Here is a 24,985-nt window from a genome sequence, read left to right on the forward strand (position 1 = left end):
CCGTTTCATGGCTGTTGAGCACGCCAGCTGTGAATCTGAGAAAAACCTCCATGGGCTTCTGTGAGCTGAGCTGCTGGTATACCATGTAGTAGACACAAGAGATCATTGTCCCCAAAGAATGTTACTTTCCCCCTCATTTGACCTGCTGTTTGGGGATGTTTCCAAGGTTGGGGTAAATGTCAGTTTTCCTTGTGAAAATGCTTCAGTTTCTCCTATCAAAGAAATGAGTAAATATGATTTGCATTCTTTATGAGCTTCTTACAATCCAATTCACCTAAACTGTGGCATTGGTGTTATTGACTCTCCTTTTCTTTCAGATTAAAGGATCTTGGTCAAATAAAAGAGGCAAAGAGAATTACAATCCCTACAGCTACGGGAATATCTTTACAAATTGCTGTGTTGCCCTGTGTGGGCCCATCTCTCCAAGGTGAGATTTGGAGAGCGTCATGCTCTTTAGTGGACCTGGGGAAAGCCAACAAATTAGCTGTGGCAGCACAGGCCTTACAAGGTAGAGACCCGGCCACAAAACCCACTGTTAGATTTGATCACACGCTCTGGATGACCGCCGGGCCAGTGGTCGGCTTCATGCACAGCGTCGTGGCCCTAGTAAAATAGAAATCTGGCTCAGTTTATCGTGCTGTTCCTGCCATCTTTTCTATTCTTTCACTGAATTTGTGTCAAGGATAGGGAAAATCTCCTAAGGATTGAAATAGGGAAACTGAGGATCATGCTTCGCATTAATTATTGAGTCATCTTGAACATCTGTAATGAACACAGAGCTGTGGTTAGCTTAGTAGGGAGGCCAGGATGCAGTGTAGGAAGCAATCAGAAAACCTGGAGAAATGGGTGCTAAGAGCTGAGTTATATAGAATATACATGCTAAAATAGTTGAGCAGGAGAGATCAGCATGAGCTGAAGCTTCCAGATTGTGGTGACAGTAATAGGACAGCACTATGATGGCAGTAGCTGACACTCATGAACAGTGTTAGATCTGTTTTAAGTGCTTTATATGAATCAGCTTTTAAAGATTTTATTTATTTAGAGAGAGAGAGAGTGCATGCAAGCAGGGGGAAAGGAAGAGGGAGAAAGAATCTCAAGCAGACTCCACACTGAGCATGGAGCCTAACTCGGGGCTCACTCTCATAACCCTGAGATCATGACTGGAGCCAAAATCAAGAGTTGGATGCTTAACTGACTGAGCCACCCAGATACCCCTATATGAATCTGTTTTTAAAATATGGCTCTGTAAGAGATAAGTACTATTATACCCCATTTTGTGGGTGAGGAAAGTGGCACAGAGAGGTTACTAAACGTGCCCATGTTCACGGAGCTAGTAAATGCCACCTGGTCAGGACTCAAACCCAGGCCCCTGGCATCAGAACCAGCATGTGTGGAACACTGCATGCTGCCCCCCAGGCAGGATTACACAAGTACAAAATGCAATCCCCAACTGATTATTTGTGAGTCGACACTCCTGTAGAGCCTTTCAACAGATTAATCAGTCATCCAGCATATTTATTAAGCAGGTATTCTGAGTCTCTAGAATGAGTTTCCAAACCATCGCTACTTCCTCCCTTTTGGCCTCTAAATGCATAAGTGGAGAGACTCCACAAACCTGCTGCGAGCATCTCCAAGGCAGCATCACTGCACTTGTACCTCCGTGGCCGTCATTGCCCATGCGTGCTCATGGAATGCAAATTTGATTTTATTATAAGCCTCAGTGAAATATCATTAAGGAAGTAAGAGTGTTGCCCTCCCCCCAGAAACAAAATCCAAGCATATATTCCGAGGCTACATATTAATTGATACTGAGGGTATGTTACTGGTACTATGAGTAATTAGAAATTGATTGTTTTCTAGGTTAGGCCCAGGAAATCGGGAGCCTAGCGTGCTACTCTCCTCCTGAATGAGGGCCATCAGGAGCCCCTGGCCTGTCGCACAGAGGCCTCCTCTGAGGAGGGGCTGTAGGAAGGGAGAGCCCAGGACTTGAGGGGGAGGACCACCTTGGACAGGGGAGTCAGACATGCCTGGAGGGGTGCCAGCCTGTCCCCCAGAGAGCTCCAGACCCACCCAGGGATCCCTCTGAGAGCTCTTTAGGCCAGAAAATCCATCAGGAAATGCTTGGGTTTTTTTTTTTTTTTTTACAGTTTGGCTTTGTTTCCTACCAGCATGCATTTATTTGCGGACTGTGGGCTCAGGCGATGAAGCCCAGGCTAGAGGCCTTGGAGGAGCATAAGAGGCAAATGACAACTGAACAAGCCTCCTTCCTCAAATCTAAAATACACATCCAAATCCAGGAAAGGAATTTAGAAGTCTCATATTTTGAACAAATCTCTTTTCTTGTTCCCCACTCTTTGATTTGCATTTGGCGCTGCTTTGTATTGTTTGTATATCAAATCTTGTCACAACCAAACTTAAACCTTCCATGGCTGGGTAAAATGTCTTACTGTGGTTCAGTTAACTGGGGCTATATTCTTTCTAAAACCCAAGTCCCTCTGGATGGGGCATTTCTCGAGGACGGCCCTCCTTCAGAACTGCATGAACCACTCTTGGGTCTGTGAAGTGAACATGGGCCACTGGCCTCTCCTGTGGTGCCCACAGGCTCCTGGAGCTGGACCTGGGCAGAAATGATAAAGGGTAGTTCTTGTCTCTGCTCCTCCCTCCTGTTGCCCTCTTTGCCCCTTCTTGTACTGCCCTACCTCACCAACCCCTGTGCCCCTAAGAGGGCAGAGCCTTCCACGAGTGTCCCAGCCAAGCCTGTCTAATGGAGTCTAAGAACCACCAACATGCCCAGAATCATGCACCTGAGTTGCCTCTAAAATGTTCTGAAATGGTATGACAACGTGCTCATCAGAGTGTCTTCATAAGCTATGAACCACATTTGGTTTCCTGAATGGGTCCCTGGGGGTGTGCATGGCAGTGGGGTAGGACTGGCCAGGTTTGGGAGAGGGGTCCTCATACAAGCCTGGCAGAAGGAATGGAAAATTGGAAAGACAGATAGTCCCAAGGTGTCAGGGTCAGGCCCTGTGGGCCAGTGCTAGAATGGCAAATCTAACAGTCAAGGAGCAGCTGTGACAGAGAGTGGAGTGCAGTTTCCATGGGACACCCAGGAGGCCTTCCCAGAGGAGAGGGCCTAAGTTGTCATCTTTTGTAACAGATGAGTAGGAACTGGGGGAAGGAAACTAGAAGGAGGACAAACAGGAGCAGCATGTGCAAAGGCCCTGAGGTGAGACGAGAGTGTATGGCCTGTCAGAGGAGCTCGTGTGTAGTAGTGAGAGGACCACAGAGGGTGCAGCAACAGGTGAGGCAAGAGGAGCACGTACAGATCAGAGGAGCTCCCAGGCCATTGTGAGGACTGAAAGAAGACTCAGGGCAGAATGTCACAGTCTTAGGTATGTGGCTGGTCCATTAAACAGGCTGAATGCACAGAATGAAGGCTGAGAAGTTTATTTTGTCCTCTCTTCTTCTGTCTTTTCAGACTCTCTTGAGAACCTAGTTGGGTATTTTTTTGTTTGTTTGGGTTTTGTTGTTGTTGTTGTTGTTGTTGTTGTTTTATTTTATTTTGGTTTGGTTTGGTTTGGTTTGGTTTGGTTTTTTGCTCCTGAATGAAATCTCCTGCAAGTCCCTTAATTTCTCTGGCCACCTAAAACAAAAACAAAACAAAACAAAGGACTTCAGACACTTTCGTGTCCTCAACCACTGTCATTTCCATGGGTAGGGACCCCGGAGCTCACCAAAGGGCAACACTCTCCACCCCTTCCCCCGTGGCCAGGTTAGGACTTCAGCACATCTTCTAGAAAGACACAGTGCCACCCCCATTGTATGCTTGCTCTGGTCCAGGACACCTGCGAGGCCCCTACAGTGGGCTGCAGATGACCACTTAAGGTCCACGGCACCTCTCTTTGCTCTTTCCACTTGGATCTTCCGTGCTGTCGCAGGGGATCACAAACTTGGTGTGAGCTGTGCGGGACTCCAGCACCCCTCCTTTGGAAGATGGAGGTTCTTGTTGCCTATTGGTTTTCCTAAACCTCTGAGAATCCAACCGAAACTGGAAGCAGAGAGAGTCCCATTTCAAGATCTTGTCACAAGCATATTTTAACGTCGTCCAAAGACCTACAGGTGGCAGTTGGGAAAACTCTTGTCTCCTGGGAGCCATACTGACAGTTGGAGGGTGGCCTCAGGGGACCAGGACGTGTGCAGGCACAGGGGGGGCTCTGAGGCATCTTGCGGAGGCTGCAGGGCATATGGCTGAGCCCCACGCATGGGCTCACACCAGGAGCGCCCTCTCATTAGCTGAGGTCTTTGCAGTTCTGCCCTTAGACTCGAGGTCAACACTGAGCCTTGACTCAGGGAGGAAAAAAAGGCAGCTCTTTTGATGGCAACGTAAAGCTTCCCCCTACCTTCTGTCTGGGCAACAGCGCCATGGAGCACAGAAGAGGTGGCTTTATTATTCACAAATGATGCCATGATTCTGCAAATTTGCCTCGGGAGGCAGGGACCCACTTCTGTTGATCCAGCCACCAACCTTCTTGTCACTCGGCTCCTAGTGAGTGTCACTTGTGGAGATCGATGATTGAGAAGACCTGGTCCTTGCCCTCCTGGGGCTTACACTTCACGGCAGATGCAAGTCTGGAAGTGGGTGATGCTGACATGATGTGACTAACAGGGTGCTCCGGGGGCACTGCAGAGGGCCCCAGTCCAGGGTGGGGACGCAGGTGCTTTGCGGGGAGAAAAGATAAGACTATCCTCTGGAGTTGGCGGACTGCTGGACAGAGGGGACTGTCTATAAAATCACGGCGACACCAGGCCGAAAGTGGTATGTGCCACTAAAGGAGTCGCAAGCAGGGCCCAAAGAATCCAGAGAAAGGGCAAGAAAGAGCAAGGGCTGGGGGCTTTGGAACCTGGCCATGGAGAATGGACAGAGGAGTGGAAGGGAGGCTGACCCGGGGCAAGAAAAACCAGAACTTGAGCAAAATGCCAGGATGGCAGACACTGAGTGCGCGTGGGGCTGGGGCTGGGGCTGGGCTGGGCTTCTGTGCTGTGCATTGCGCACGTGCAGGAGGGTGTCTCACTCTTGCAGAGGGGATGAGCCTGGGAATGCTGTGCTTGTAACAAGAAGGCGTGGACTGAGGCCGGAGCAGAAAGTGGGGACAAGTGGGGTGAGGCCCAGAGCAGGTGACAGGGCGCCCCCAGAGCAGTGAGAGCAGGCAGGGAGACTTGACAAAGCCTGGATGGAGCACCGATGGCCGTGCTGGCCCTGGGTGCAGGGGCTGGGGGGCGGGTGGGAGACCATGGGAGTCTGCAGCAGGTGCAGGCGGGGGTGGGGGACAGATGCTGCAAGCATTTCTTAAAGGCAGAGGTGATGGAATTTGGTAGGTGACTGTCATGAAAGTAAGTCGGGATCTATCCCGAGACACCAGCAGTGGGTTCCAACACAGGAGGAGGGAGCCCCAAATGGAAATTACAATCATGCTGATGGTGTCTTTGGCTCTTTATTCACTCTCTTCCTCCATATCATTTTGTTTTCTCTGGCAGCCTCATCGACAGAAGAGGCTACATCCAGCCTGACACACCGCAGCCGGCCACACCGTCCAATGGAATTGCTGCGTACGGGGCCACACAGTCACAGAGCGACATGGTAGGGACCACCTGCAGTGGGGACCAGAGCTCCCTGCAAGGCTTCTCTTCTGCTTCTGTGTCACTAACCCAGTAACAAACCAAGCACACCTAGAAGCCTTCCTGGGACACCCATCAGCTGAAAGGCTCGCGCCAGGGATAAGAAGCATTAAGTGAAGGCGATACCCAACAAAGGATTATGGCCTTTGCGTGGTTGGTTTGTTCTGGACTGTGTAAGGGAAAGTACCTTGTGATGGAAAGCCCCCTTGCATAGAACCAAGGTGTCTGGGGGTGAGATACAACCACTCGAAGCAGGGGTGGCTGGCTGGCTGGCTGGAGAGTCCCTCTCTGTCCTTTGCCTCAACCTGTGCTAACCTCCCCAACCCCCACTTTAAGTGCGCAGCAGGTGGCCAGTTCTCCCCGCTTTCAGCCCAAACCTTAGATCAGCCATGCAAACCTTAATGCACATAATCAGACAAGGTGTTCTTTATTCAGAGCCAAAACTGAGCAAGTCTCTCCAAAGAGGGCTCACAGGTGTCCTGGGAGGTGTGCAACATGAATATGCTATATTTTCAGTCTGCAGGTGGGAGATTTGGGACAAGGACTGGAATCCCTCCATGGGTCCTTGAAAGCACAGACTGGCTGTGACCATCATTGCCTTAAAATTCCTTAGGTATCTGGAAGACAGCTTCACTTTATCTGGGACAGATTTCCGAAAGAAGTTCCTTGTTTCAAAAAGGGACCCAGTCTTTGGCCCTCCCCGGGAGCTGTTTGTTCTTTGTAGACCAGAATCACCCACAACAGAGTTTCCATAACAAGCAGGTCTAAGACCCGCCTTCTGGGGTAGACTGGGAAAGTGACAGCCTCCTGGACACTTTGTGTCTGTTTATAAAGAACTGCAAGGTGCAAGTCAACAGTCTTAAGACTATCTCATTAAGCTCTCAGGGCTCAGGGAAACCACTCAATCCCAGCGACCCTGCAGCAGCGTTTACAGCCCTGAAAATGGGCTCCAGCCCCAGCAGAAGGTTGCTGCGGGTTATTTGCTGGCAGTGGCGGTGACTAGCTTGTGTGGTGGTGCTTTGCTGATAAACCATCTCCTTTGAAGGAAAATACATTCACGTCACTGTCCTTGCCCCTCTACTCTCAAAGGGGTCACAGGACATCTTGTACTGTCCACATTCACCCATGCAAACGACCTTTAAGAGTCACCACCTTATTTTTCAGAGGAGGAAAATGAGGACAGAGAGAGTAAGGAGAGAGGCCCACAGGAAAGGAAATTACATTTATTTAGCACCAATGGTGTTCAAAGCTCTTGACGATCAGAATCTTGTTTAATCCAAACCAACAATGGCAAACGGACATGCTTGTCTCTTGCCTTAAAAAAAAAAAAAAGAAAAAAGAAAAAGCTAGTACAAGTGGATCATCTGCCCCAAGGGCACATAGCCACTTATTTGTGGATCTGAAATCAATCTGATGACTTAATGCCCGTGTTCACTTCATATACTGCCTCCTTCGTGAGCAGACACTAAACACAACTATATCCATGTTCAGAAGTCTTTCTCGGCTATTTATGGGAGCGCAGCAAGTGTCCTGGAAGGACAAAATTCCTGTAAGGAGTTCTGAGCATGGCATCCACTGATAACTCCTGTGAGATGTGTGCTCATATTTTCACACTTTGTGCATAGAGCCTCTTCCTGAGTCCCTACTGTGTTCTGAGGATGCGACTAGGTGGTAGGGATGCAAGGTCTGTGGAGTGCAGTCCTTCTGTCCTCAAGGAGGCAGCGGTCCAGGGACAGGGCACAAACACACACGGGAAGCATGTAGCAGGAACCTTCACTAGAAGATACCGCTGGCGGCAGAGGTCCTCATCAGATCCGACGAACTTAAATTAGTTTCACCCTGCGACTCCCGTGGTACTGAGCCCACCGTGCTCTGCACTTTCTCTAGATTTAAAAAGTAAACAAGACCACCTTCACGGTGTTGACACTATTAAGCTGCTTTCTGTTAAGAGGGGGCGAGGGCATCGTTTATTAATTCCACAAACATTTATTGAGCACCTACTACGCGCCTCCGTGATAGCCAGAGAGGGCAGGTTTAACAAAGGAGACGGGGGGTCGTTTCACTCTGTATGTTAATCAGAGTCATCAAACTGCTCGGGTGCCCTCTGGGGCCCATCCAGACCCACACCATGACCCCGGTGAAGGGCATACCCCTGCAGGCACTGGCCAGGTAGGAATGGCGAGATGCCACTGCCTCTTCCCATGGGAAGGCCACCTTCCAAGTGACCAGTGGTCTGTGGTGCCACCAGGATTGCTTAAAGGACACTTCTGAGAAGCTTGTGACGGTGAAGCAGTGCCATTGCTAAGCCCTTGTTGTTCAATCCTTTTTAAGGCATCTGTTCATCTCTGGCTTGGACTCTTAGGTCAGGAAGCATGAAAATATTAAAAACCTCAGGCTCCTGGCTCTCCTGCTCTCCCCTCTCTGGAGATAAACCACATGTGACATCCACGTGCCTTAAGCACCAGTCAGATCAGGGCTCGGGAAGAACTCTGACCCTTAAGGGAGTTTCGTCAGGCCCGACCCGGGCAGCTGTGGCATCCCGAGTCATCATGGGGGCCTGAGTGAGGACCCATGACCCTGGGTGACCTGCCAAAGCTGACCAGCCTCCACAGAGAGGGAGCTTCACTCATTTCCACAGTAAAGAAGCTCCACGCTGCTGAGTTCTATGGTCTACTTCTCCCCTTCAGAGACAAACTCTAAAAATCCTGCAGAGTCCGCTCTGCTCTCTGCAAACTCTAAAAATGTGCAGAGATGTCTCTTCCATGTGGGGAGCACTTCGAAGGCAGGCATCAAACTTTAAAAGGACTTCTTTATTCCCCTCTCCAAGAGGGGATGGGGATTAATTGTGCAAAGAGCCAGGCTTCCACCACTTACTAAATGAGTGCTTAACCTCTCTGCCTCAGTTTTCTCATCCATAAAACGGGAACATTGATATCCTTACCTTTTAGGGTTCTATGGGGATTAAATAAGTAAATGCATTTAAAGCACTTAAAACTTTGCCTAGCACAAGGTAAATATTATGTAAATATTAGCTATATTATTATTATTATTATTATTATTATTATTATCTTCCTGATATCCATGGTGACAAGATCAGCCAGGTCAGTTGCATCCACTCTGAGCAACTGGTCAAAAATGGGCATTACTCAGGTGAGGGAAAGAGCCTCGATGAGAAGCAGGGAGTGAGAGCTCCAGTCCTGGTTCCCACCAGTTATCTCCCTGCCTGTTTGCAACTTACTCTGCCTCTGTGGTCCTCAGTTTTGCCCACCTGCAAAATGGGAGCTGGGACTTATTTGTCTCTAAAGCCCCATCCAGCTTGAAGCTCTTTGTGAATCTCTGGTCTTTGCAGCTTGACAGGCCAGAAAAACAGAGAACAACTTCCGAGTCCCCGAGTCCCCGAGTCCCCTACACAGGAGAGGAGGCAGTTCTTCCTGGAGGGTAAACACTGTGACCCTTCACTCCTCCTACTCCTCATATGCCCGCCCCCCTCCTCCCGACCCAGACTCAGGACCCAGCACTTGGCAAAGGAGTGAGGCATATGCTGCAGTCTGGGCTTCATACCAAAACTTTCCCTTCTTATCTGTCTCATATTTCTCGAATTTCTAGGATAAATCCTACTTAGCCATGGTGTATAATCCCTTTTATATATTTCCTGGATTTAGTTTACTGGTGTTTTGTTGAGTATTTTTTACAACTATATTCATAAAACATTTTGGTCTGCAGTTTCCTTTTCTTGTTTTGTCTGGTGTTGGTATCAGGGTAATGTGAGCCTCCCAGACTGAGTTAAGTGTTTCTTCCCCTTCTGGTTCTTGGAAGAATTTATAAAGAACTGGGATTAATTCTTCTTAAAAGACCTGATGGATTTCACCAGTGAAGCCATTCAATCCTGAGCTTTTCTTTGTGGATAGTTTTTTTTGATTATTCACTCACTACTTATCACAGGTCTATTCAGCTTTTCTACTTCTTCTTGAGTCAGTTTCAATAGTAGGTGTCTTCTAGGAATTTATGTTACAAAGTTACCTAATCTATTACCCTGGTCTCTTTGGTCGTACATCAGTACTGTTTTATTATGGAAATAGATGAAAGGAGGAAAAGTGAAAGATTGAAAAAAGTAAAAAAAACAAATAGAAAATGAGAGTAATTTGTAGAAGTGAAGGAAGAGGGAAGCAGAAGCCCAGGACTGTGGTGAGAGGGAATAAGCAGGTGGAGTGAGCCCTGAAGGGGGGAATTGGTGTTTTGTGTTTCTCACGTGCTGTGAAATGCATGTAACTCCTCCAGGGGAGAGAGATGAGGGACTCTAGCAAAGTGACTTCCAGCATGGCCTGCAGGTCCTACGGTGTTTGCTTGGCTTTCTCCCGTTTGAGTAATATTAGGACCAGGAGAAATATATGAGAAGTTTCCAGGAACTGTCAAAATACAGGAAAACGAGCCAGCATATTTCATGATTGACAGTAAACTAATTCCTTGAGGCAAATTATAACATGCCTTTCTTTTGATTTGCTTCATCTGCCTCTAACAGACACCCCAACGAAGACCACCACAAACTGAGCCAACACATCAGGACCAGCAGTGCTTGCCCAGAAAGAACCCTGATCCCTGCAGGTTTTCTAGTATCCAATGCAGCAGTGGCCATCCCAGCACTTCCCTTCTGCTCTTTTTTAAACATGCATTATCACTAAGAGCAATCTGTCCACAAGCAATGCACCGTCTTCCTTTTTATTTTCTTTCATTAATTGGATATAATTAGAGCTTACAATGAATTTAAAAAAAAAGTTCTTGTGTCCCAATCCCCAATTAGATATGAAAACTGGCTTTAAATCCTTTAAATTGAATTTAAATCACAAGGTGAATTTCAGGCAGGTCTAAAAGTGGAACCAAGTGTATTTAATACAGAATTATACCATAGTCAAGTGGGTCTATACTAGGGTTTATCACTCTTTGCAATCAGCAAGTGAGGAGAATATTGATACTATTATTGCAAGGATCATCTCATTTAATCCCCACAACAACCTGCAAGGGATTCCCATTTTGCAAAGCATGAAACTGAGGCTTTAGAATAATGACTGGCTTGCTCCAAGTCACATAGCTAGTGGTTCAAGGCCTGTTGCATTCCACTAATTCAACTTCGAAAGCCCTCCAACTGGTGTCAGCTGAACCTCTTCAGATCTGGCCCTTCCATCGGCAACTGAGCTTCCTATAATCCAGTGGGTCTCAGCCTTGCGTGCTCATTAGGATCACAACACTGATATCCTGAGCCCAGTTAAGTCAGAATCCCCAGGTGGTGGTCTAAGCATTGGCCTTGTAATGATCCTAGAGATGATTTTAATCATCAGCCAACACTGAAAAACATCACCATAGCCTTCAAATTTTCTTGAGTGCTCCAAAAGTTTGGGTTAAAAGGAATAATTCTTGAGCTATATTTTGCTTTGACACAAAGAAAGTTTCTCTTGAAAAACCTTAAGTCAATCGGACTCAACTAAGACATGATCTGTTCAGAGAATATTCGTATTCAGATGTACGAAAGATTTTGACAGAAGGTGCTAGCAAATGAGAGGCCGGGGAGTTGTGGAACTCCCAACTAAAGTACTTGGATTCAGGCAAAGCTTTCTGGAGGAGATGACATCTGAGCCAAATATTAACAGATTAGTTACAGAGAATTAGCCACCCAGAGATGAGAGAGGTGTTCCGAGCAGAGCAGGCACAGAGGCACAAGCATATATGGGGTGGACCTGCATGCCTGTGCAGGAGCAGGAGGACTGAGTTACCAGATGTGGGTTGCAAAGCAGGTATTGGAGGGAGCTAGGGCATGAAGAGCCTTGGGTGCCTTATAACTATATTGACTGCAGAGACTGTATTCAGTGAGCAATACTAACAGATTTTTATTTGGGGTGATTGGAGGCCAGGAGGCTATATGTTGTGCAGAGGGAGGTGTGTTAATATGGAGACAGGGAAAACAGAAGACCCTCACAGCAGGCTTAGCAGCAGTGGGGTTCTCTGGGACCGAGAGGTGGGTTCAGAGAAGAGGCAACCACAGTCTGGGGCTTGGAGATGGAGTGTCTGTGGAGGTCTGGGGACAAGGAGTCAGGGATGCCCCCTGCCTTTCAGCTTGGTGACAAGTGGCCATAAAAGTCATCAATGAGAAACACAGGAGGAGGGGCAGGTTAGGAGGAAGCTGATGGTGGCGTTTGGGTGCCTGTAGACAGTGAAGGTGATGGGGAGTGCCCTGGGGGTAGCTGGGAAAGTGTACAGAAGATTTGCTTCCTCTTGCTTAAGAAGGAATGACGTGGTTTGTAGAAATTCACTTTGAAATAGTAGAGATGTGAGTCACTTTTATTAGTTATCCTAGAAGAAACAGCTGAACTGGCATTTTTAAAAAACTGAGTTGCTCGTGTTTGTCATCTACTAACCCGATTTCATCTCTCATGCTGGAAGTTTTTTTTTTTTTAATCAGCATTTATTATCTTTTCCTGACTTTCTCTCCACCACCCCTGTCAACTCTGCCCTCACCAAGTCAAATCAAATCTCTTGATCTAATTGGACACTAGTGAGGATGCTAGAATAAAGCTAAAGATAATGAAGGGAAAAAAAGCTTTGCAAATGGACAGATTTAAGTACTCAAGGCAGCAGGGAAAGGTAGAGAGAGCTGGGTGATGGCATCACAGCCCCTGGGCTTGCATTTGCCAGTCCTGACGATGGGGGCTGGGACATCATGGGCAAGTCCCTTAATCCCAGAAGCCTCCAATTCCTAAACTGTGAAGGGAAGAAGGGGAGAGTGATGATCAGCTCCCTGGATGGTGATTGGTGCTGATGGAGACCCTGTCTGTCCCATCCTTCCAGCCCCAGTGGATAACACAGCCTGACATATAGGAGGTGCTCATTTTTTTTATTATAAATTTATTTTTTTTGGTGTTCTATTTGCCAACATATAGAATAACACCCAGTGCTCATTCCATCAAGTGCCCCCCCTCAGTGCCTGTCACCCAGTCACCCCCACCCCCTGCCCACCTCCCCTTCCACCACCCCTAGTTCGTTTCCCAGAGTTAGGAGTCTCTCATGTTCTGTCTAGGAGGTGCTCATTAAACGTTCTATTGAGTGTGTATAAAAGTTGCCCTGTATGGTCTTGCTCACATCTCTTCATTCTGCACCTCATTCCTTCCTCTCTCCAGTTTTGTCACATTTGCAAAAGGCTCCACCATGAATATGAAACTAGGAACCAGAGGGATAGATAGTTCAGTGATGGCCCTGGTAGCATCCAATTAATCCATGGGCCAAGAGAGACCACAGTCTACCCACTGGACACTGTGAGCAAAGTGCCTGTGTGCTTTTCCAGGGACTCTGAAAATTTTTAGGACTTGAAAACAAATGACGAGCTCTAAAACATGAAAACTACAAAATAAAAATTAATAAATGTTTCATGTCTCTAAGACACATGAGTATGTCAACTTCATCACTTGTTAATTTTATTAATTAAAGTTGGCATTCGTGGAAATTTTATTACACTTTAGAAGTGATTCGTGCATTGGGTTTTTCTTACTCGATAAGAATTCCCAAGCAACATGATTACATGGAAATCATTACCAATTCTAAAATAGGTGAGTTACCCATAAATAAGTCTAAAAGTGAACTGACTTGAAGCCCCACACTCTCTCTACTTCCCTGTGCTGGTTTTGTTATGGGAAACCCAGGTTTCAACTCAGCTTACACCTGGAAGAACTCTTACTGATCCCAAGGCTCCTACCCATCACTGACAGTGCCCCCAATATATGAGAACATCTTTGGGAGAGGCTGGTTGTGAAAGTTCTAATGGAGGGAGAAAGAGACATGTTCTGTGTGGCTTCACAGCTGAGAACCAGGACCAGACGGTGGGCTTGGGATTGAATCCTGCCCAATCCAAGAAGGAGATGCCCAACACTTAGAAGCCCCCCATCCCAGCGATGTTTGGGAGAGTTAGCACCCCCGATTTGGGGTTGGGGATGGTTGTTTGATGCCTAAGTGATCATCCCTTTACTGCAAATTCCCAAGGAATAAAATGTTAGAAAAATAATGAAGGGACATCTAAAGCATTAAAATGTGTGTGTGTGTGTGTGTGTGTGTGTGTGTGTAGCCTTTGTCATCTGAATGCCTGTGACATTCTGAGGAGCCATACTGAAATTACGTGCAGATAACCCCATGCCAACTGAAGACCACATTTTCATTATTCCTATCTTCCTCAATATTGGCTTTTATTATTACCTAATATTGAAGTTCCTTACATATATGCACAGTTAGGACACCCAGCTATGGCCTAGTTTTTAGTGTGTATATCTCATTTGATTGTCAAGTGATTTAAAGTACTGTGTAGCATGAGGATCATCATTTATGCTTATATCTGACACTTGTAACTAAAAGATCCTTTGGGACCATGTGCTATACACCAAGATAATAACGTAGTACATGGTTGTTGAAATTTTGGGTTTTTAAGAAAATCCTCTGTTATATTTACTTAGCTTAATTTTTAAACCTCCTCTTAATCCAGTATCAAAAAAGACTAAACCTAGCAGTTACGTGATTTGTTAAACTAATATTTAGAGCTCTCCATGCATCATCTGAAAAATCTAAAATAATAGGAAAAAGAAGTTAAGCACACTTAAATGATAATGTTAAATAACAGAAGTAAAAGGAAGCTCTCCTCCTAACTGACATTTTAGGTGGATTTTAGAAGTTTATAGTGTTTCTGTAGTGTAAATGAGCACTCATAAGACCCCAGAACACGGCTTCACAGCCAAGCAATAATAAATGATGCCCAACGCTAATACTTTTGACAGAACTGGAGCAGAAGGAATAAATAATTTCACTCACTCTTCATCTGTATACAAGACCATCTAAAAAAAACTCCCAGCTTTGCTGTTAACATCACTTAATCTGTGTGCTAAGGTTTATTTCAAACAAGAAGTCAACTAGAGTAAAATAAAATATATTCCAACATGAGCTATTTTATTTGAAAATCTGCAGAAACAAAAAGTAAATTATCTCTATGTATGGTGTTTTCAAATTGTAACATTAAGTGATAATGTGTGTGACATCCAAACATCTGAAACCATAAACTTCTTTGCAAGTTAAATGCCAGTACTTCATTTGGGCAGTAAATCAGCCAGCCGTCACAGTGACTTATTGCAACCACAGCAAATGCTCCAGCACCACTGCCAGTATTCATTTTATGCTGCCAACAGAAGGGTCTTTTCATAGACGCTCTTACAAGCAATCAGGTTTCTATTCCATTGGTATTCAGCACTTGGATGATTTTGACTTTTTAAATGGCAACTTCAGAGGATTCAACCTAATATTTGATAACTATGGACCTTTAAAGGGTTGTTTTGGAATGACAGCATGAGTTTCTCAATATCCTGTTTGTAGTGGAGGGATGGTCACTGCCCGATATCCAGGCGCTCGGTTGGTGTTTCTTAAGATTATATAACTGGTTAGATCAATAAAATATACCTAAGGGCGGCTGGGTGTTAGTGCTGGAACATAATCCCTGCTACCAAGTTGTCAGAGAAGAAAGTAAGCAGTGATGTCGCCCCCTACTGGTTGAAGAGAGGAGTCTGCACATGAAAAGCCAAGAAAGCGGGCGGTGGCTTGAGAAAGGCTGAGCTAAGAGAAGAGATAAGTGAGAAGGAAGACAAGGAGGGGAGAAGAGGAAGAAAAAAGAAGAGAGGAGAAAAAGAGACGTGGCCAAAACACTGATGAAAGGAAAAAATGGAGGGGAAATCAGAGGAGAGGGTTGGTGAGGCCAGAAAGAAAATGAAGTAGAAAAAATCAACAAGAAATGGGCAAATAAGAATCAGAAGCAGTGGCAAAAAGGAAGCAGCGTAAGAACATTGTTTCATGGGTCACCTCCACATTGACCTTGAAAATACCGGCCAAGCTCCCAACTGGGATTGCAACCATGAAGGTTATTAGCCCATCCTCCTGGGAATTGTGGCAGTGTGCAAAATGAGGGAACACTCTGACCTTTAAAAAAAAAAAAAAAATTAGGTGTCTCCCAATCATTGAGTCTTTTCTAAGAAGGAGATGTTCAAAACATGTGAAATTAATAGTATGAGAATTCTAGTGATTGCTGTCTCCCTAGTTGGAACCCAATAAAGTCCATCATCCTATGGAGCCAATAGGAGATTTATATGGGCAAACTAGTAGAACAAAGCCTGGTACCAGGGAACCCCCAAACAGACTTGGTCATCTGGAGGAAAACCAGTTTGAATGTGGCAAATTATCTTCAAAGCTATGAGTGCAGCAGGATTTTGACACAGGTTCATGGCCCCAGTAATCGTACTCGCTGACATCACTGCTGCAAGTTAAACTGGTGGGAAGGGATGTGAGGCAGAGAGTAGGTTAATTATTAACATGAAAGCAGTCCCTATAATGAAGGAAATATCCATAACGATCCTCAGAAAGACAGTTCTCTTTTAAATAGAAGTGTAGGAGAGGTGCTTGAAGTCAGTTAACAAAAGTCAGGATTCAAAATAGTCATTTTGAACATATTTCTGAGCGACTTATATTTAGGGGTTTTTGTTTTTGTTTTAGTGAAATGGTTCAGGGTCCATTGTTTTTCATGTATTGAAGCCCTTGGGCTTTACCCCTGCTATACTGGACATCATTTTTGATAGTCCTGGCGGGGAGGCTGAACGGAGATTTGTCACTGTTTCAATGAATTGTCAGTTTGGCCACAGGAAAACTCTGTCCACAGGAGTGGACTTAGGTTTGGAGGGGGGCTTTCTTTTTAAAAGAATGAAAATAATATGCCAGGAACCAGGACACGGAGGGGTCCTGATCGGAAGCCTCATGGCTTCAGAGTAGACCCACCTCCAGTACGTGTGGTCTTGTTGGCATCAGCAGTGATGCTTGTATGTAAGGCCTTGGAAGGCACATCCATCCAATTCCACCTCGGCCTCCCCATGAACATGAACTCTCAGGAACTAATGGACCACTTCATCCCGGAGGTTCTGGTGGGTGCCCACCCGTGGTCTCCACTCCGGGCATGCCTGCAGGGGAGTGGTCAGGGAAAAGGAACTGGGCAGTGACCTGGAGATGGAGGGGCACCTCTGTCCTCATGCTGGTGCCTCTGACCTTGGAAATCTCCAGCTCTGCCCTCTCACAGAACTCTCTGTAACAGTCGGTCTTGCACCGATCCCTAAAACTGAATTTGCCCATTATTTTCAATAACAGAAAGGCTTTCTGCAGGCCAACAGAGACAAGCAAATCTGATTTGCAATTTTATCTTTCCTTAGAGCCAAGGGTGTTGCATAGACAGAAGGGATGAGGCAGAGGGAGGGCCCCAGGAGGGAAGACAGAACAGGATTCGGGCATCCAGGAAGGGCTGTGGCTTGCCAGCCGGCCTACTACACCAAGCCTCGGCAAGGGGAGGCAGTGTGCGGAGACCAAATGGTGATTTTCACAAAAGGTTCTTTGCAAAGCACGATATCCAAAGCCCTAGGACAGTTTCCAGAAGATGAACGTTTAATCAGGAAGGCCGCTCTTGGGCAGCCCGGGTGGCTCAGCGGTTTAGCGCCGCCTTCAGCCCAGGGTGTGATCCTGGAGACCCGGGATCGAGTCCCACATGGGGCTCCCCACATGGAGCCTGCTTCTCCCTCTGCCTGTGTCTCTGCCTCTCTCTCTCTCTCTCTCTCTCTCTCTGTCTCTCATGGATAAATAAATAAAATCTTTAAAAAAAAAAAAAAAAAAAAGGAAGGCCACTCTTCGCTGCCTCTGCCCTATCAAGACCGAGTCCCTATCAAGACCGAGCCCGTGTGCCGGACCAGACTGACAGCACCCGAGTATGAGCGAAGCTGTGTGGACCTGCCTGCAGCCCTCACCTCGCTGCTTGGCACCTCCCACCAGCGAGCACCCCTACGCCTCCCCTGAGCTGGAGCCCCCTGCCAGACCCGCCCTTGGGAAAGTACTGCGATGGCAAAAACCATGTGATGGTGATCTGGAAAATGCTTCATACAGGAGATCCCAGCCCTTGGCCCAGGCTCCCGGTGTTTCTGAGCTCCCTGGAGTGGGAGGAAGGCTAAGGGCAAAGCAAGAGTCTCCCCTAAGACTTGCTTTCCTTTGGTAAAGAGCTCTGCTCTTGCCTGGAATCAGGTCTTCCACCTTCAAAAGCCTGTGGATTCATAGAGACTGAAACTCTCCCTCCTCTGCATCTGGGTTGGGGGCAGGGGCTGGACTGTGATTGTAGGGAGACCCATCTGCCGAAAGGACACACACTCATGGGAGCAAATGAAAGAAAAGAAAAGCCCAAGTGTCCATTGACAGATGAATGGGTAAAGAAGAGGTGGTATATGTATACAATGGAATATTATTCAGCCGTCAGAAAGAATGAAATCTTGCCACTTGCAACGACCTAGAGGGAACTAGAGGGTCTTATATGCTAAGAGAAATAAGTCCATCAGAGAAAGACAAATACCATATGATCTCACTCATCTGTGTAATTTAAGAAACGCGACAGATGAACATAGGGGAAGAGAGGAAAAATAGAACAAGATGGAATCAGAGAGGGAGACAATGGTAAGAGACTCTTAATCATAGGAAACAAACTGAGCATTGCTGGAGGGGAGGTGGAGGGGGATGGGGTAACTGGGTGATGGGCAGTAAGAAGGGCACGTGATGCGATGAGCACTGGGTATTATACTCAACTGATGAATCACTAAATTCTACCCCTGACACTAATAATACAGTATACATTAACTTAATTGAATTTAAATAAAACATTTCAAAAACAGAAAGAAAAGCCTCAGGAGTCAGAACTTCCACGGACTCTCTGTCCTCCCTGAAGGCTGCACAGTGGGTCGTTCGGGCTGCTCCCCGTGTGGAGGTGGGTGACTGGTGGTGGGTCTAGGAGTTCCCTGGGCAAGGAGAGCCAGTGAGGCACCTCCATTGCAAACCAGCTAGCACAGGTTCTATGGAAACTCAGGAGTTCTGAAAAAGAGGGTCAGGGATAATAAGACAAGGCACGTTTATTAAGCACCTACTATGTGTCACATGCAGTAGCAGAAAGAGGTGTGCAGTCAAGCAAAGCCAGCCCCAAATCCCCGGCCCATGCCTAGTTTTATCTGTTAAGGTCTCAAGGAGGCCAATCGTTCATTAAGCCTCAAGGTCTTCCTTTGCAAAGAGGGGAAATGTGTTTGTTCTAAGAATTCTAAAGAAACTCAGTGCAGTGCCTAGCTCCTGCTTGAACCCACAGTCACACCCAGTCCTCCTCCCTGTGCAAGAGCAGTTCCTGAAACTCTCACAGGAGTTAACTGCACACTCAAGTTCAAGATCTCCGAGTGCCGCCCACTCTCCTTCTAGCTGAACCGGGCCCATGGCTCAAGGGAGGGTTCCCCATCCCCCATTCCACATTCGATCAGCTGAGAATATGCTTACACCGTTCCTTTTGCCCAGTGAGTGAAGGAGAGGACATGAGGGGTAACGTGATGGAAAAACACTTAGGAGAAAAGGAAGCATCTTGGTAAATGTTGCCATTCTCTTTCACAGATTCAAAAACCACGGTTCTTGAAGCTGATGGAAATTTAGCAGTGGGGAGGTCTAGGGCTTTGTGAACCAGTCTCATCAGACCCTGAGGGGCTTCTTTTTCTTTCTTTCTTTTCCCAGTAAAACATACATAACATAAAATTACCATGTTAGCCATTTTTCAGTGTACACTCTGGTGGTACGTCCTCATGGTTGTGCAAAGATCGCTACCATCCACCTCCAGGACTCTTCATCTCTCAAAGCTGAGACCCTGTCCCCATGCACACTCGCTCCCTTGCCCCTTCCCCCGGGCCCAGGTACCCACCCTTCTTTCTACTTTCCATCTTCAGGAAGTTAATGATCCTGGGGAACCACATATAAGTGCAATCATAGAATATCGGCCCATTTGTGACTGGCGTACGTCTCTTCGCATGATATCCTCAGGGTTCATCCGTGTTGTGGTGTGTGTCAAGACCTCCTTCCCTTTTACCACTCAGCAATGGTCCATCATCTGTCTACACCGCATTTTGTGTATCTGTTCATCGGTGCACAGACCCCTGCTTCCATCTTTTGACCATTGTGAATAATTGTGAATAATGCTGCTATGAGCATGGGTGTAGAGGGCCTCATATCTGTAAAACAATAGAGCAAAAGTGGTTTGCAGCATCTGAGAAACAGCCACCTGAGACAGCGATAGGTGGTAAAGCCTGTGACTCTATCCGTGGGATTGTTTCTTAATTAGGTCGTGTCTGTGATCAAGGGCCAGGAGCATGGTCGCCTCTGGCTGCATGTAACTCCTGGGGCACCTGTGGGTGATTTGGACTTCCGGCGGCTCACTTAGGTGCCAGGCATTGGTGCTGGGTGTCTCCTGGTGACATGGGGCTACTGTGCACGCTCTCTGACTTGTCTGACTGCGGTGTCACTAACTCGTTTCTCTCTCTCTCTCTCTCTCTCTCTCTCTCTCTCTCGCATCCTGCCCCTCCCCGTACCCCCTTCCCCGCCCTCCCCGCTCCGTGCCCATCTCATCTCGGCCTTCTCTTTGCGGCCCCCTCTGCTCTCCAGTGCGACCAAGACCAGTGCATTCAGAGCACCAAATTCGTTTTGCAGGCCGCGGCCACGCCCCTGCTGCAGAGCGAGCCCAGCCTCACCAGCGACGAGCTGCACCTGCCCGGGAAGCCGGGCCTGGGCACGCCCTGTGCCAGCCTGACGCTCGGGCAGCCCACGCCGCCCTCCTCCATGCCCAACCTCACCGCCGAGGCCGCGCTCACAGACATACTGCCTCTGAAAGAGGAGCACGTGGGCCACCAGTTCCTGACCCCCGAGGAAGCGCCCTCGCCACCCAGGCTGCTGGCGGGCAGCCCCCTGGCCCACAGCCGCACCATGCACGTGCTGGGGCTGGCCAGCCAGGACTCTCTGCACGAGGACTCGGTGCGCGGCCTGGTGAAGCTCAGCTCCGTGTGACCGCGGCCCCCGGGGGGTGGGGGGTGCAGACAGCGGGAGCCTTCCCATGACCCAGCTCCGTGGTGGCGAGGACGAACTCCTGGTCCTGGGGCGTGAAAACCGCTCGGAGAGTGGAGGCTGCTCCTGGGACAGCAGAGGAGGGCGGGGCCCACATGCCTGCAGCTTGCAGGCAGGTGCATCTTCCTTCCCCACCCCGACGGCTGCGAGCACCGGGGAAACAGAGAAGTGGCTGTTCCCAGGCCCCTGGCATCCGAGGGGCGGACCCAGGGAGAGAGGAGCCTGCGGGCTGCAGCCAGTCGGGGAGGAAAGGACAGTTTTCTGCTGGAGGTTCCTTGGTCCGCTCGCTGCTCTCGGGACAGACACGCGGGAAGGATGAGGACAGCTGTGGCCAGACCGAAATTGCACTTACGTGTTATGCTACTACTATTTGAGATAGACATGCCATTCCATTTGTTAATTTAAAAAACAAAAACCTCAAGGGGAAAAAAAAAAGACCAGATCTGGATTTGCATGCCACGCTACGTCTGTTTACAGTGGTGTTGGTATTCAAAAGGAAGTGCTGCTTGCTTGCTTTCTTTCTTTCTTCTAATTTGGTGAATTTTCAAGTGCTGTTTTATGGGACGACCATGCAACACGCCGAGGCTAATGGACAATGCCATCACTCGCCAGCTTATCCAGCTTAACTTAGACAGGCGTAGGTGGCGCCCGGGCTGCAGAGGGCTGCTGGGGTTGTAGCCTATCAGTTCACCTTCTGTTTAGTAGTTAGACGAGCTATTGTGTTGTACCACGCCTGCCACAGTCTCCACCTCCTTGTGTGACCAAACTTCCTGTGGACAGCCAATAAAATGACGTCCTCTGTTATTTTGGATCTGCGTACGGTTATCCTTAACAGCTCGACAACACAGTCATCTGGATGGCCTGTTGGAGAGTTGGGTTTTATTAAAGTATCCCTAGGGAGGAATGGTCCCCAAGCAGCCAAAAGTAAAATCTTTGAATGGGGGAGCAGGTGTTTTCGGGGCGATTTCTCAGGCAAGAGGGTAGCTTTCTGACAGTGGGGTTTTCTCTCTTTTTTCTTTGATCATCTCTTTCTAACACAGTCTTAGCAGAATTTGCTCCATGTGGACAGATTGGCAGCAGCAGTCCATCTACAGGAGAGGGGAGAGGGCACGCAGGATAAGGGGCCACGGTGGGGCCATCTTCTGTGTCATGTTCTTGTGTCGCCAGGGCTCAGGAAGGGCAGTGTGAGGTCCTCCTCGGATATCAGAAAATGAGGAGGGGAAACCAGCTTAAAGTTTGGGCCCCGTTCATCATCATTCTTACCCAGGCACGAAACAGAATGGAATTAAGAAAATTACCACTCCGTTCAGTTCATTTATCATCTAGAAGGGAGCTGGCTCTGTATTTAGGGAATAAGTCACTTCAGAGGCAGCTGCAGGGACTCAGCAGGCTCTGTCCTTGCTTCTTTCCAGATGATAAATTCAACAGCCAAATCGACTCAAGTTCAAAATCAAGCTGGGGCTTCTCACAACCGTTGAGAAACACAAGACGCCCCAACACTTTGCATTCATGGAAAAAGGCTGTTTCTCCTGAAAAAGAGTTGCCATTTTATAGAAAAGAAAAGGAAAGGCGAAAAGAAAAAAAGAAAAGCACAATTTAAAGTCTTATTTGGAAGAAAGCCAGTTCTTTGTTGGTGAAGAAATCTTTTGTGCTGAAAATAACCACAGAATTCTTGCACAGTGGTATCTTTGAAACATCTTTACCTTTAATATTGTACATACAAATAGAAAACAGGCAAAGTAAATTAAATGTAGCCATTGTTGGTCTCCTGGACCTCCTAATGCCTTGAACTCACTTGGAATTTCTAGTAAGGGGAACAGAGCTCTTCCTTACACAGCCACACACACTCAGGCTCACGGTCATCAATGCACAGGGATTTTCCCTGCACGCACTGCCTGTGAACAAAAAGCAACAGCCCTAAGACGTGCCTTCCATAACTTCCCTAACCCTCTGCTTTCTGCCTCCTTCCATCTACTGCCTGGAGACCTTGGGGGAGCCCTGGTCGTGAGGAGAGAGAAGGATGGGTCAGTTCTCACTCCTATATCTATGTGACTACATCCATTCCCAGCTTCTTCATCTGGAAGTTGAAAGCGATGGGCTTTTGAGTCTTTTTGTGTCTAACATCATCTAATTCAGTAGTTGTTCATTTCCCACATCTGGTCCTTTTTTCCTACCTCCTTATGAAAAAAATCCAAGGGATCTTTCATTTTTATCTAATAATCAAAATTTACATAATATTTATTACCAATCCTCCACCCCGCCCTCAACTCTGTCTCCCTTCCAGCTTATCATTTACCAAAAAGGGGATTGGGAATTTCGGTGAAACAAATCAAGGCTATTCAGGGTTTAAGAGGGAGATTAACTTGAATGAGCCAATTTGCTAAAACAATTAACTTCTTAAAACCCCAAACCAGAGAGATACTCACAGCCCTTTACTCTGTGGCTTAGAAAAGAAGGGAAAGTCTGTGCAGTGAAGGACTATGATCCTAGGAACTCCCTCCTGCCCCTGGGGTGTCCACATGATCTCAGGAAAGTGACTTCTGGCAATAGGCCTGCGTTTCCCATTCACTGATAAATATATATATTTTAAAATGTTGAGTGGTTCCATCAAGCTGTGGCTGAGTAGACCTTGATCTTTCTAAATTCTGTCAGTGTGTTATGGATTGATTGCATGCTGGCTATAAAAATAGGATAAATATTTTACCATGCTATTAAAGTTTGGACCATTATCAAACATATGCACACACATACACACTCATTTTGTTGTTTAAAAATTCATCCGCTTTCATCCTCGCAGGAGTGCTCCGGGGACTGCAGGCACTCAGAGGCTGAATTTAGCCTGAATGTCCTGGTCCTCAGAAGGATGTTGGTTGGAGCAACTAGGGTGACCGATAGCCTGCATCAGAAAGGGCAGGATGACATGTCATTCTGTGCCTGGGGAAAATTGGCCCAGCATTTGTACTGTGCCCATTTGAAAAAAATGCTCATTCCAGCTTTCACATGTAATTATTTCAGCCTGTAAGAATGATGCCATAACCCCACCCTGGGCCAGCAAAATGCCAAATACCTCTTCTGGTCCAGAATAGCACAAAGGAAGAGCCTTTCACTCAGCACCACCTCCTCCAGGTGCACTATAGACTTCCCCTATTGTTTAGGATTATTGACTGGAATTCAAGATGAAAAGCAAACCCCATTTGATGAGCCATGCGTCTACTGGACCTGAATGGGTTTTCAAAAACACCCTAGCTTTTTACGGCCCTGGGCCTCGGCCTTCTCATCTGATTCAACAGCAAGGAAAATGAATTTGCCACAATTGACAGTAAGTGTCCCTGGCACTGGAGCCTGTAATAGCATCTCCAGGGAAATGCTGGAATTCAAGCCAGTCAGGGACCTCCATCAGTGGGGACAGAGGCTTCTGAAGGTCACAGCCTGATGGGCTTCTCTGCAGGTGTCTAGCCTCCTGCTCCCCAAGGAGGGGGGCTGTAACGTGGATGCCCCCTTCCTGAGCTCTGCCCACAATCATCCAGTGCTTTTCCACCTTGGCTTGTGGTTTTGTGTTTGCTAGAAGGTATCAGGAATTCACGTTCATTGTTCAAGGAAAGTTTCTAAAGTCAGTTGTCTTTCATTCATGCCCATGAATACTGCCTCGCCCGTTTAGTTGATCATCCAAGAAAAAAAAAAATAAAGGGAACAAATATCAAATATACTTTTCTGATTAATGCCTTAAACTTTTCTGAAGCTGAGCCTCAATCAAAGTGATGTTTACATTTTTTTTATCAAGTACCTATGAGTTGTGGGGTCTAGCATATTCTTGTCCAAATGAGAGAGCCTTTCAAATGAATCCTTCCCCCCTGGTCCCCTCCACCTGCCCTGGAGCTCTGTGTATGGCATTGTATGCTGTTTTCCATGTGACCGTGTCCAAAACCACCTCCCATTGGTTCCCTGGAAATGCACTCCCCTCGTCTCTGTCTTCTAAAAATAAGTTATTGAAATATTAAATAAGCTGAAGCGTCGTTTTCTTTCCAATAAATGTCAAAGATGTTAATGGTTTTTTGTAACTCGGTAAATCCTCTGTCTAGTTGCCCATTGTACAGTCCTCGCAGTACAGCCAAGATGGATTTTCAAATGAGCGGTTAGTACATTAATCAAGCCATTGAAAATAATTGGGAGGTTGAAGATTAGATTGTTTCTGGAGCAACTGAATTTGCAGCTGCCACAAAACTAGATAAATGGCCTTAACTGGAATTATTTTTTAAATCTCATAAACCCCAGGAATTACATACAGAATGAATTGGAAAGCAGA

At 47.0% G+C, this 24,985-nt stretch overlaps 1 protein-coding gene across 4 annotated transcripts in view; it reads left to right on the forward strand.

Annotated features, from left to right (window-relative positions):
- Window positions 1-21,486, forward strand: part of ZDHHC14 (zDHHC palmitoyltransferase 14) — a 272,945-nt gene extending 251,459 nt beyond the window's left edge. For 2 of the 4 annotated variants that reach the window (XM_077898268.1, XM_077898275.1), the window contains exons 7-9: window positions 318-427; window positions 5,536-5,638; window positions 20,272-21,486. In XM_077898268.1, the coding sequence (XP_077754394.1) occupies window positions 318-427; window positions 5,536-5,638; window positions 20,272-20,625 (567 nt within the window). In that variant the 3' untranslated portion in view covers window positions 20,626-21,486. Of the gene's footprint in view, window positions 1-317; window positions 428-5,535; window positions 5,639-20,226 lie in introns of all 4 variants that reach the window. The other 2 variants (XM_077898249.1, XM_077898258.1) reach the window with 1 other exon arrangement.
- Window positions 21,487-24,985: the final 3,499 nt, after the last annotated feature.

The sequence above is a fragment of the Canis aureus genome, chromosome 1, assembly GCF_053574225.1.
Source record: "Canis aureus isolate CA01 chromosome 1, VMU_Caureus_v.1.0, whole genome shotgun sequence".
Classification (NCBI taxonomy): domain Eukaryota; kingdom Metazoa; phylum Chordata; class Mammalia; order Carnivora; family Canidae; genus Canis; species Canis aureus.